The sequence below is a fragment of the Podarcis bocagei genome (genome assembly GCF_964188305.1).
Source record: "Podarcis bocagei genome assembly, chromosome: 8".
NCBI lineage: Eukaryota > Metazoa > Chordata > Lepidosauria > Squamata > Lacertidae > Podarcis > Podarcis bocagei.
This window is the reverse complement of record NC_138133.1, coordinates 3065187-3078782: the sequence shown is the minus strand read 5'-3', so window position 1 is coordinate 3078782 and position 13596 is coordinate 3065187. Positions and strand designations below refer to the sequence as shown.

The 13596-nt window shown below is 42.5% G+C and overlaps 1 protein-coding gene across 5 annotated transcripts in view; it reads left to right on the top strand.

Annotated features, from left to right (window-relative positions):
• The window catches only part of CFAP61 (cilia and flagella associated protein 61), a 130674-nt gene that overhangs the window by 91892 nt on the left and 25186 nt on the right, over positions 1-13596 (top strand). For all 5 annotated transcript variants that reach the window (XM_081205956.1, XM_081205957.1, XM_081205954.1 and 2 more), the window contains one exon: positions 4527-4701. In XM_081205956.1, coding sequence (XP_081062082.1) covers positions 4527-4701 — 175 coding nt within the window. The remainder of the gene's footprint in view (positions 1-4526; positions 4702-13596) is intronic.

The window sequence follows — 13596 nt, the reverse complement described above, 5'->3', positions numbered from 1 at the left end:
ACTGCTAATAACAAGGCCAGTGGAAGTGATGGTATTCCAGCTGAACTATTTAAAATTTTAAACGATGATGCTGTTAAGGTGCTATACTCAATATGCCAGCAAGTTTGGTAAATTCAGCAGTGGCCAGAGGATTGGAGAAGATCAGTCTACATCCCAATTCCAAAGAAGGGCAGTGCCAATGAATGTTCCAACTACCGCACAATTGCACTCATTTCACACACTAGCAAGGTTATGCTTAAAATTCTACAAGGCAGGCTTAAGCAGTATGTGGACCGAGAACTCCCAGTAGTGCAAGCTGGATTTTGAAGGGGCAGAGGAACCAGAGACCAAATTGCAAACATGGATTAGGGAGAAAGCTAGAGAGTTCCAGAAAGACATCTACTTCTGCTTCATTGACTATGCAAAAGCCTTTGACTGTGTCAACAACAGCAAACTATGGCAAGTTCTTAAAGAAATGGGAGTGCCTGATCACCTCATCTGTCTCCTGAGAAATCTCTATGTGGGACAAGAAGCTACAGTTAGAACTGGATATGGAACAACTGATTGGTTCAAAATTGGGAAAGGAGTACAGCAAGGCTGTATATTATCTCCCTGGTTATTTAACTTATATGCAGAATTCATCATGCGAAAGGCTGGACTAGATGAATCCCAAGCCAGAATTAAGATTGCCGGAAGAAATATCAACCACCTCAGATATGCAGATGACACAACCTTGATGGCAGAAAATGAGGAGGAATTAAAGAACCTTTTAATGAGGGTGAAAGAGGAGAGTGCAAAATATGGTCTGAAGCTCAACATCAAAAAAACGAAGATCATGGCCACTGGGCCCATCACCTCCTGGCTGATAGAAGGGGAAGAAATGGAGGCAGTGAGAGATTTTACTTTCTTGGGCTCCATGATCACTGCAGATGGTGACAGCAGTCACGAAATTAAAAGATACCTGCTTCTTGGGAGAAAAGCAATGACAAACCTAGACAGCACCCTAAAATGCAGAGACATCACCTTGCCAACAAAGGTCCGTATAATTAAAGCTATGGTTTTCCCAGTAGTGATGTATGGAAGTGAGAGCTGGACCATAAAGAAGGCTGATTGCCAAAGAATTGATGCTTTTGAATTATGGTGCTGGAGGAGACTCTTGAGAGTCCCATGGACTGCAAGAAGATCAAATAGATCAAATCCATTCTGAAGGAAATCAGCCCTGAGTGCTCACTGGAAGGACAGATCGTGAAGCTGAGGCTCCAATACTTTGGCCACCTCATGAGAAGAGAAGACTCCCTGGAAAAGACCCTGATGTTGGGAAAGATGGAGGGCACAAGGAGAAGGGGACAACAGAGGACGAGATGGTTGGACAGTGTCTTCAAAGCTACAAACATGAGTCTGACCAAACTGCGGGAGGCAGTGGAAGACAAGAGTGCCTGGCGGAGTGAAGCCGCATTGCTGTTGCCGGAGAGCGCTAACTTTTACCTGTGGACAATTGGACTTTAAACAACTACCCGTGAGTAGAACGGAAAATTGGATTTTCAAACGTCTTAATTTGGCATCGAAACGGGGAGGCTTCAAAACAGGAAGTCTACCTTCCCCTTTTGTAAATAGACTGAAGCAAAAAGGCTGCAAGCTAAAGTCTTGGAAAGCTTTTTATAAAGGATTAAACTTCCATCGGCTAAAATCATCAAAACCCCCTTGGAAGCAGGAGGAGAGGGGGGAATTTTTAGACCGTGTAAGCCTGCAGGAGAGAGTGAAAAAAGTCAAACTACCACCGCTCTGAACCTGGAAACAGGCTGCTAGTAAGACTGAAGTTTTGGATATGCTCATTGACTGTGAATAGATCGTTTGTTGACAGTAAGTTAAAGAAGAGAAATACATTGTTTCCATCGTCTCCTTCTGCGTTTAAAAAGGAGTGAAAGTAATTGAAAACTGAAACTAACCTTATTGTTTGAACTGTGCTTAAAAGGATTGATACAAATAGAAATTGTTTCCCCCTAGAGGAAGCCTTTGAAATTGTTACATGAGCTGAGCTGGGGGAATTTCCAGCTGCAAGATAAGACTGTGAGAATTTGGGATTGACCTTGGACCGTTAAGAATGTTGACAGAAGAAGCCTTAGTGGTTGCGCTATGTAAGATTAATGACTCACTGGAACAGCTCCATAGGAAGACGGATGTGATGATTATAAAAATTGATAACTTTGAACAAAAAGTGACTAACTTGGGACAAAAAGTGAATATTAATACAGCAACTACTCAGGAATCGATACAGGGACCTACTTTGACATGGCAAATTGAAGAGAAGGCGGGGGAGAAAGTTGTTGTTGTGGAATCTAAAGTAGTACAAGTGGAGAGGGAGAGAGCCCCAGCCTTACAGATGCAATTTGATGACTATAAGTTGATGCCTTTTATGACTGAATTTAGAGAAAGTCAGACTTTGAGGATTGGAGCCCTGCTTGGACGGGAGAAGGAAAGTTGGATAGATCCCTTCATGCAGGGATTTATTGACCTTTGGGACCTGGACTTGGGTCAGGAGGAGACTGGAGTGGTGGGGACCGCCAGACTTGGAGGAACTTTGAAATACGACTGGAAATATCTTTTGAATTTTAGTTTTAACTATGGAGATTTGGTTGATTTGTCGAGAAGGAATAAAAACATTGCTAGGTGGGAATTTCCCCAAGATCTACTTTTCAGCATCAAAGGAAAGAAAATAAGAACAAGATCAGGAGAAGACAAAGTAAAGTGCATGTATAAATATGAAGAAGATCTGCAGAAGGGACTTGGAAAAGAGTTAAGAGCCTCGGACAGAAGATCACCAGGTTGATGGACTATATGGAATTGACAGAAATGACTGGCAGAATCCGAGACCAGGGAGAAGAGACAGTAGAAGAATATTGGAAAAAGTTTAAAATCTATATATGGAAATAATATAAAATTAATGAGTGTTAGAAGAATGTTGGAAGGAAATAATAAGGCTTTAGTAGAAATGTTTTAAGGATTTAAGCATAAATAAGTATTATAGTATTAATGGAAAATAAGGTTAAAATATGTTAAGATAATTATATGACAGAAAATAGAGAAAGATGGAAAGGATTTGCTGAAATAATTAATAGAAATGGAATACAAAAAGGGAGGTGAGAGGAGGTCGATGAAACAAGGGAATGAAAGAGAGGATATTGAGATGGTATGATGTGTGTTTTTTTGAACTGTTTTTGCTTTCGTTTTGTTTAATGTGTTAATGTTGTGTTGTGTATTGTTTATACATTGTACTGTATTGTTTTTTCTTTTGTTTTTTCTTCTTTTTTCTTTTCTCTTTTTCCCCCCTCCTTTTTGTAAGGTTTAAAAGTAATAAATATTATTTTTTTAAAAAAAAGGAGTGCCTGGCGTGCTCTGGTCCATGGGGTCACGAAGAGTTGGACACGACTAAACGACTAAACAACAACAACAAATACACACACACACCATTTAATTGTTAACAAAAAAAAAACTCAAAGTGGTTTGTTGTCACGGTGATAGATCTCCAATTATGGGAGCTTGTCCACACACAGAGTAGCACTTGTGCTATACAATTGCTAAAGATGGGACTAATAAACTGAGGGCTTAATCCAGACAAGATGGAGATTTGGATGTAGTGAAGTTGTACATCCTCTGAAAGACCAGGTTTGGTGCAGGGGAGATAGATTCCTCCTAGATCCCTCTGTTAGTAAACTTCTACAGGTGAGTGTCCAAGTGGTCCAAATGGTTCAATGTGCCTTTTACTAAACTTCAGCTGGCTCTCTAACTGCAGTTTTTCCAAAATAAACCTGATCTTGACTGACCTCTATTTGTCCAGGTTATATTACTGCAATTCAGTATATGGGGTGTCCATGAAAGCTGTTTGGGAACTTCAGTTATTATTATAATAATTTATTATTTATACCCTGCCCATCTGGCTGGGTTTCCCCAGCTACTCTGGGCGGCTCCCAACAGAATATTAAAACCATGATAAAATATTAAACATTAAAAACCTCCCTAAGCAGGGCTGCCTTCAGATGTGTTCTAAAAGTCAGATAGTTGTTTATTTCTTTGATATCTGATGGGAGGGCATTCCACAGTTAGTGCAGAATACAGCTGCTGCTAGATTACTGTCTGGTTCCCATAAATTTTGCTTTATCTTACCATATCTTAAAGTGGTAGCCATTGCAGTTCTTTATTTTCCCACACATTTTGAAGTGTTGTTTTTGACTGTTAAAGCCCTAATTTACCTGGAAACGGAATGTCTTAAGGACTACCTGCTTCCTTGTGGTACTGCACATATCTGAAGATGGAGGCCCTTACTCCCACAGTGGTGGCATCCAGACCGTATTTTCAATGTTTCAGAGCAAATTAGAAATACAAGTAGCTTCCCCACATTTTTGGTGACTTTGTTGTGTGCTGGAGTCATTACTTTTTCCTAGCTAATGTATTGTGATAGAAAAGTACACTACAATTTTTAAAATAAATCCATGAGGAAACTGATGTAATCAAACAATAATACTGCAATTTTTATTCATCTGTTAATACAGGCCCCATGTCCTACTGGTGCAGATATCAAAAAATTGTTCACCAACAGGGAGGTCTCAACAAACTATAGGCAAAGATATACAGGAGTCGTGCCTTCCAACCTTTTTGCTATTTCTGACGATGAAGATGCCTTAATAGCAATGAAGTATTTAAAAGACAAAGTTGTTAATACCTCAGGTAAGGAGAATAGGGGCTGCTGATGCATTTTTTGGCTGAGTGTATCTCCATTTTCAGCATATAATTATAGCCTAATTAATCCTTGCAAAATGCTTCATCTGCCATTATTTGTTTTAGGCATTAATTTGCAACTTCATGTCAGTTTGGGAGGCCATCATACTTTTTTGCTTGAAACAATCCATAATTTGTTTGGAAATATCTATAATTATTTCATGAAATAAGCAGAGTCTGGCCTTAATCATTAATTAACAAATTAGATAATTTCATTGGTAAATGTGTTTTGCAGTTATTTACAACATTTTTAAATTAAAATATGCTGGAAGGAATATGAGATCTGAAGCACAGCAGATTCATTGGACTTTGAGCTTTCTGCATGTTATATGTACAAGTATGCCAACGCTGTGTGCCACTGGTACCATGCACATTATGTTCATATAGACACACATTTGCCCCTTCATTAAGATGCGTAGATGTACTTTAGGAAACTGTTTTCACATTTAAACCTGTTTCTGCCAACTCCTATGCCAATCCACATAGAATTCCATCATTATGCATATGCAGTGGGGTGTCATGCAGTTTTCTACATTGTGAGCAAACAGATCTCCTCAGTTGTTGTAATAGAATGGGGTATTAAATTACCTGCCCTTCGGCAGCAGGTCCCAGGGTGGGTTACAACCATTTTAAATTCATTATTAAAAACAGTTACAGCTAATTACAGTCACATGAATAGGGTGGGTCCTGAAAACACATATCTCAGGTATCAAAGGCCAGGGTAAAAAAGTACATCTTCAGCATTCACTGAAAACTCTACAGTTAAGTTGTCGTGTGTTCCTCTGTGGGGAGGGAATTTCACAGCTCAGGGGCTGCTGTAGATAATGCATTTTCCACCAAACCTCTGAGAGTGGTGGAACTATCAAGAGGCTGAGCTTAACCCCTGCTGATCTTAACACCCAATAGGGTCTGTAGGGAAGGAGGCTGAGCTCTCAGATTATTTGGAGTCTAAATCATTTAGGGCTTTAAATAAACACTAGCATGAGCACCTTGAATTGGACCTGGAACTGAACTGGCAAACAATGCAGGTGTTTTGGGTTATATAAGTTCTAAAGATAACCCCAGCCAGTAATCTGACCTGTTGGAGTTTCCGAGTCATCTTCAAGGGTATCTTCACATAGAGCACATCATTGTAATAATGATGTCCTTGTTCCTTGCAGAGGCGTAGCAGAAATAACTTTCTATATAATATAGAAAGGCTCTTCAGACTTGATCTATGGGGACTCTCTGCCCCAGTGGTGAAGAAAATATTATCTGTACCTCAGGAGTGGATAGAAAATATACTCTCCACCTTTGGTCACCTGCATTGCTGCTGCATCTTGGGACAGGAAGAGGAAAGATAGTGTTGAGGCCGCAGTTGGAAACACACAGACTCCCCCCTGTCACAGTATGCAGCCGTGACTCAGGAACTGGAGGTCAGGTGACCAGGCTCCCCTCTCACCTTCTGCTAATATCTTTTCTGCTTAGGAGCATTTAATTTTGTTTCTACTTACTATGTTTCAAGACTGAGCCCAAACATTGAAAATATGCCAGGGCTGAAGCCTGGTGACCACTGGCAGAAATTAAACTCTGCTGAGAATACCCCAAGAGACTGGAGATGCTATAGTTTTCACTGCATATCTGACTTCCTCCAGTATAAGAACACTTTCCATTGGGATGCTTGTGATAGTCTCATCAGAAACTTCTATGTACAAGTTTATTGAATACACTATGCAGCAAAGAGCTCTCAACCAACACACACACACACACACACACACACACACAGTAAAAATGAAACAAAATAAGTGCCATAGTCGGATCACTTTCTAGTGTAACTGGACTTCTCCATGACCCTTCCCCTCTGCATGTAGGTGGGACTGATTCTGATGTTCCATCCCCAACACTTAATGGATCCAAATGGTTTCCAGAGAGTGGTAGGGGATGTTTTATTCCATGTTGATGGCCTTTCCGCTGATTCCCTGGTGCAGCGTTAACCAGGGCTATTGACTGTGGCTCTTAAGCACCCTCTCTGATTGCATAGAACCCGGATGGCACCGTGATTTCCCCCAGAGCTGAGGGCGATGAAACAATTGCTGAAATGGCTGGAGTATCATTGGCAGAAAAATCATTCTGAATAGGACTGAACACAGGTTAGAGCTCAACGTCAAGCCTAACAAGTGGTGATAGTGACAGCAGAGAGGGCTTTATTCACCGCCTCTATTGCATCTGCAGAAAACAGCAGCAGGAGACTCTTTCAGGTGGTTTGTAATCTAACAGAACTACCTTTGCCATCAGGGCCTGGTGAAGACCCCAAGATCTCCTGCAATGATTTTGCATTTTTTTTGCAGATAGTCGCTCAGATTCAGAAAGAGGTGGACTGCACAGTGGGAGCAGGGCCAGGGTGGGAGAGTGCTTCCATACAGGGTGGGAGAGTGCTAAAGTCCTGTCTAGATAGGTTGCATGGGATCAATTCCAATCTGTTACTACTGAGGATGTAACAGGCTGCTTGGAAGAGTGGAAACAACCACCTGTCTCCTTGATCCTTGCCCATCCTGGCTCATAAAAGTGAGCTGGGCAAGGCTGGGTGATGGGCTCTGTGGGGTGGTGAATGCTTCCGTCTGTAAGGGAGTCTTCCCAGACCCGCTTATCAAACTGTTTTTTAAAAAACCATCTTTGGACCTGGCCACTATGGCCAACTATCACCCAGTCTCAAATTTTCCATTGTTGGGCAAGGTGATGGAGCAAGTGGTCCCTGAACAACTCCAGACATGCCTAGAGGATGCGGACCATTTGGATCCCTTCCAATCGGGATTCAGGCTCCATCATGGGACTGAAACTGCCTTGGCCATGCTGGTCAGTGATCTCTGGCAGGCTAGGAACACAGGTGAAAGAGTGGTAGACTTGTAATCTGGTGAATCAGGTTCGCGTCTCCGCTCCTCCACATGCAGCTGCTAGGTGACCTTGGGCTAGTCACACTTCTTTGAAGTCTCTCAGCCCCACTCACCTCACAGAGTGTTTGTTATGGGGGAGGAAGGGAAAGGAGATTGTTAGCCGCTTTGGGGCTCCTTAGGGGAGTGACAAAGCGTGATATCAAATCCAAACTCCTCCTCCTCCTCCTCCTCCTTTCAACAGCTTTTGATACCATTGACCATGGTATCCTTCTGGACCGTCTAGAGGAGCTGGGATCCAGGGGCCCTGTTATACAGTGGTTCTGCTCCTTCTTCCTGGGACATGTCCAGAAAGTGGCATTGGGGGATGAGTGTTCAGACCCCTGGGCTCTCACTTGTGGGGTGCCTCGGGGCTCTGTCCTCTCCCCCATGCTCTTCAACATCTATTTGAAGCCGCTAGGAGAGAACATCAGGGGATTTGGGCTGTGTGTTTACCAGTATGCAAATGCTACCCAGCTCTACTTTTCATTTAAATCAGAACCAGTGAAGGCAACGAATGTCCAATGTGAGTGGCTAGAAGTGGCTGGAGGATGGATGGCAGCTAACAGATTGAGGTGGAATCCTGACAAGGCAGAAGTACTGTTCTTGGGGGACAGGGGGTGGGCGAGTGTGGGGACCTCCCTGGTCCTGAATGGGGTAACTGTGCCCTGAAAGGCCAGGTGTGCAGCCTGGACTCACAGCTGTACATGGAGGTGCTTGTCAGTTCTGTGTCCAGGGTAGCTGTCTATCTGGTATGCCAGCTGAGACCCTACTTGCCTGCACCCTGTCTCACCAGAGTGGTACATGCTCTGGTTATCTCCCGCTTTGATAACTGCAATGCGCTCTATGTCGGGCTACCTTTGAAGGTGACTTGGAATCTACAACTAATCCAGGATGCGGCAGCTGGACTGGTGACTGGAGGTGGCTGTCAGGACCATATAACACTGACAGAAGGAGGGGCAAATAATGCTTTCTGCATTGAATTAAATAGGTTGTTACTGTCAATACCTGCTTTGAATCATTGGGTGTGGGGATAGTTTACTTTTTACTTAGATCCAAAAATAGGCAGCAGGAAGTTTCTGAGCCAACGAACATATGGAGGCTGGTCCAGGGCAAACGGGGCACCTGCTGCAGCAACATCAGTTTGCCCTCAGCCCCCCCCCCCCCCGCCCCGCTTGCCACCTTAATGACAAGTGCTGCCTTGTCAGCTTCCTCCTCCTTAGACTCAGTGTTGCCTTTTGTAGAACTCACCAGAGAGGAGGAGAGCAAGAAATGACTCTGGCTTCCCCTACCATGGGCCTCCCTGCTTTGCGCCCCACCAGTCCCCATGGGCATGAGCTACCACTGCAAAGAACCACATCTATGCTGGAGCTTTCCCTGTTCCTCTGGGCCCCATGAGAAGCTGCTCCCAAGAGGGCCAAGAACTTCCAGGATGGTGTGTGACGTGACGGGAGAGACTACAGCCAGGGAGAGAATATCATTAAGAAGAGACCACTCTTGTCATGTGCCTCTTCATTGTCTGTGGCAGTGTGGATACAAATCATTATGTTAGTGATCTAGGAGGTCTTTATGCATTGTACCAGTGACTTCCAGGGTTGGGAGGAACCCTCCCTTTACCTATTGTACTAGATTTCCCTGTTAGAATTAAGCAGGATATAGCTATTATAATTCGGATTCTAATGGTCATTCTTAAGTTTCCATTCATTTTCAATAATGCTAAGTGGGTGGATGCAAGAAGCGAAACTGCTTTAATGGATCACTTATTTTTCTATTTACCCAAATGCAGCTTGTAGCTCTTCTAAAAACATGCTTGAAGGAATGTTATAGCTTTGAAATTGTTGTACATACATCATGAAGCACAGAAACTGTAGCTCCAGCTAATGTGCTTTCTTTTTAATGTGATTTTTGCAAGCCTAAGAATTCAGGTCATACTAAGATGCCAAGGAGTGTGGTGGAGTCTCCTTCTTTGGAGGTCTTTAAGCAGAGGCTTGACAACCATATGTCAGGAGTGCTCTGATGGTGTTTCCTGCTTGGCAGGGGGTTGGACTCGATGGCCCTTGTGGTCTCTTCCAACTCTAGGATTCTATGATTCTAAGATCATGAAAGTTTTGTATTCCCAGTTATAGGAAATGAGTGAGATTCTCAGCAGTGGGACATGAGCATCTAGTAGTAAGCCATAAATCCATTGTAATGGGCTTTATTTATGATTGCTGTAACTTCTCTGAATAATAAAGTTTTTCTCTCAAATATGTTTTCATGTAGTTAAAGCATATTTGGAAAATACTACGATTCTATTGGATTGATATACAGTGGTACCTCTGGTTATGTACTTAATTCTTTCCGGAAGTCCGTTCTTAACCTGAAACTGTTCTTAACCTGAAGCACCACTTTAGCTAATGGGGCCTCCTGCTGCCACCACGCCGCTGCAGCACGATTTCTGTTCTCATCCTGAAGCAAAGTTCTTAACCCGAGGTACTATTTCTGGGTTAGCGGAGTCTGTAACCTGAAGCATATGTAACCTGAAGCGTATGTAACCCGAGGTACCACTGTAGTTTATTCTGCAATTACTATCTAAAAGGCATACATAGGATGTTTATAATATATTGAAAACATGATTTCTTGAGGTCACATAGAGAACATTATTTGTCTTGTGGCAAGTAAACGTAAATTTAAATTGCCTTCAAAAATAAAGGATTTATGCTAATAGGAGTGTTGTTGTAGTTAAAGAAGACTGTGGGTCCAATAATGGATAGTGACAAAAAGGATGTTAACCAAATTCCCACCTGTTCAAGGTGTAAAGCCCTAGAATACTCTATCTAGAACAAGTGTAGCACTAACATTTCCTCACTGGATGAAGGGGGCTTTCTTTTTGCTTTCCCCCCTCTGGTATCTCAATTCTGGTCCATGAGGATTAAAATGAGGAATTTTCTCCTTTCCAGAACTTTGGTTTCTTATTTCCTTTTTTCTTGAGCATCAGGAACAGCCACACATAGAGAAAGATACTTGGTGTTGTGGGTGTTAATTCCTTTGGGGAAGAGCAATCAGAGAAGAATCCCTTCCTTCCCTCTACGCTCCCACCCCCACCCCCCCACCCCCACCCCACCCTCACCCCCACCCCCACCCCACCCCACCCCAACATTCCAATATTTTCTCTGTTTGACTTGCTTGCACATTTGTTCATAACTGAGAGACACTTTGCTTCTGCTATTTTGCACACAGGACTATGTGGTCCTTTTGTTGGAGACAGACATGGTGATGTGCCTGCTTTGGTTCAGCTAATTGGATTTGATGACCTTTGAGTCCCAGCTCTGTGGGTGGAATTCTGTGTTGTGCTTTTCCTGTCATTCCATCTGCACAAGCATTCCTGCTTGCCAGAAGGAATGACACACACCCCACTTTCCCCATGCACGGTTCTGGGGGTTTTCCTGACACCCCCCCCCCCGAGCCAATGTGAGGCACACATATGGAGGAGAAGGGGGAAAGCCCTGTGGTGCAAGCAGAAGTCCTTGTGCAGGACTTCTGCTGACAAGGTTGTTTAGGTCAATCCTGCCCTATGATGCTTTATGCATGAATCTATTTAAGATACAGTAGCTCGCCTTTTTCTGACATGTCAAGTTACTTAGATTTGTAGCAGGTTGGCAATATAGTTCTCTGTGTTATGGTGCAAATGCTGGCTCTTTATGCTCATAATGTGTTATTCACTACTGCAGAACATTAAATTGTTAATGTTGATCTTGTCATAGTTACACATGCCCTGGTTACATTCAGATTTGACATCTGCAAATGCACTATGTGGGGCTTTCCCTTCAGTAAGCTTCCGTTGGTGTACAGTGCAGCAGTGTGACTGATTTATATGGGCTTGGGTGTTTGAGTTTGGTTCCAGCTCAATTCAACGTGCTGGTTCTTGTCTTCAGAGCACTGAACAACTTGGAACTCTCTCCTCTTACATGAACCTGAACACATACTGCAGCTGACAGGTGAAGCAAGGGCAGCCCTACCATGAGCCACACTGAGCCACATGGCTCAGGTGGCATATAGAGATGGATGGAGCATCATGTACCCAATCTGCTGTCCATGGGGTCACTTGCCACCATTGCTTCCATGGCAATGTCTTGTTGCTGGCCACCCAACTGCTGTTGCTCCTCCTATGGCTGCTTGGATGCCAGCCAACCCACCACCCAACCTGCTGTCTGCCTCTGCATGCTGCTATGTTGCTAGCTATCAACCAGTCAGCAAGGCTTCTGCTGAACTCTGTTGACCTCTTGCCCCTATCCTTTGCTCTTCCCCAGAGCAAGGCATTCTGGGTGTCGTGGCCCCAGCAAACACCTGCAGCACCTGCTGCCAGCTGGGAATTAAGTTTGAAGTTATTTTATATTTTAAAATAATTTTCCATCATCATTACAAAGCAACAGGGGTGAAGGTGTTTTCAAGGCCACCTCACACACAGATGCAGCACTGTGACTGTTGGGCTACCACAATAAAAGAAGTAAGCTGCTGGGAGGATGTCTTGCATCTCTGTGCTGAGGTCTAAGAATTTACTGGGCTCTGAGTCTGAAGAGAGACTCCCCAAATACCTCTTGGAGGTGGAAGGTCTCCCTCAGAGAAAGCAGAGACCAAACTCTTGAGTGCCTCTGTGGTTCACAACTAGAACCCTGCCTCTTTAAATTCCTGAAACTTCACTTGTGTTGGGCTTTGGCAATCCCCAGTCCTTTGGGGGTGTAAGTGTTCAAATAAGTTTTGAACCTTATCAGAACAACATCTGTCTTCGCTGGCAATGAGCTCTCCTAGAGGGCCTGCAGAAGCTAATACTGACCCAGATCATTCTACCTGGAAACTTGCCATCCATTTTCATTGCTGAAAATCGGCTGTTGAATTTCACCCTCCTTTCTTAGCACCTTATGGCTTCTTTGGAATAAAGCAACATAGACATATACAATTGTTTTCTTCACCTTGTTCTGAATGGTGAGAAATCCAGTACAATCTTTGCTGGCTCTGATTCTTCTGAAAATGAGAAAACTACAGTCTTATTTATTTATCTTATTTGTTCACAGCTTAATGTAAATAGAATTTCTAAGCTGTTTACAAAGAATATAAAATATTCATTAAAATTTACACTGTTTTGGAGAGTTATATGTATGAAGTAAATATTTTTTTTAAATGCAACTCCAAAGCAACACCACTCATGCCTTTTTATGAAGGACTGGATTGTGGTCAAATTCCAAAACTATTTCTTTGTTACTTACCCTAATTCAGCAGTGTTAACATAGCAGAATATCTTCAATACTACTTTTGATTTTATAGTAGGATTTGAAATGAATATTGCTTTGTAACATCTCTACAGTACTGCCAACAGTGAATAAAATAGTCCCAGACAATTCTCATGAGTGTCAGGACTGTCACAACAAAATAATTAGAAAACTTAATACTACTGAAAGGAATTGTTTTGACCATTCTCTAATTTGGAATATTTGTAAATGTATCAGGATTCAGTTTTCTGTAAAGAAGAAAACCAACCATAGGGAGTTCATATTGTACCTCCAGCTAAATGCTAATTACATTTAATCAACTTTTTGCTCATCCAAAAGGGTGCCCCTGTTTAATTAGGTAATAAATGGTAATTTTTTAAAAAATATTTTTAATGCAAGTGCTTATAACAGCTTCATATGGTGGGTGTCATCTCGAAGAGGCATCCCCCCTCACACATACAACAGAAAAAGTATTCTAATATTAATCTTGCTGTAATACAAACATTGCTGCCTGGAGCTCCTTTGGGAGGAAGGGCAGGATAGTAATTTTACAAGTAAAATAATAAATATATAACTTGAAAAATAAAGCCTTTTTGCTTCATAAATATGTTTTTAATTAATATGCACATTTAATTTCTAAATCAGCTAAACCAGGGGTGGCTGGTGCCCATCGGGAATGGTGCAGCAGAAGG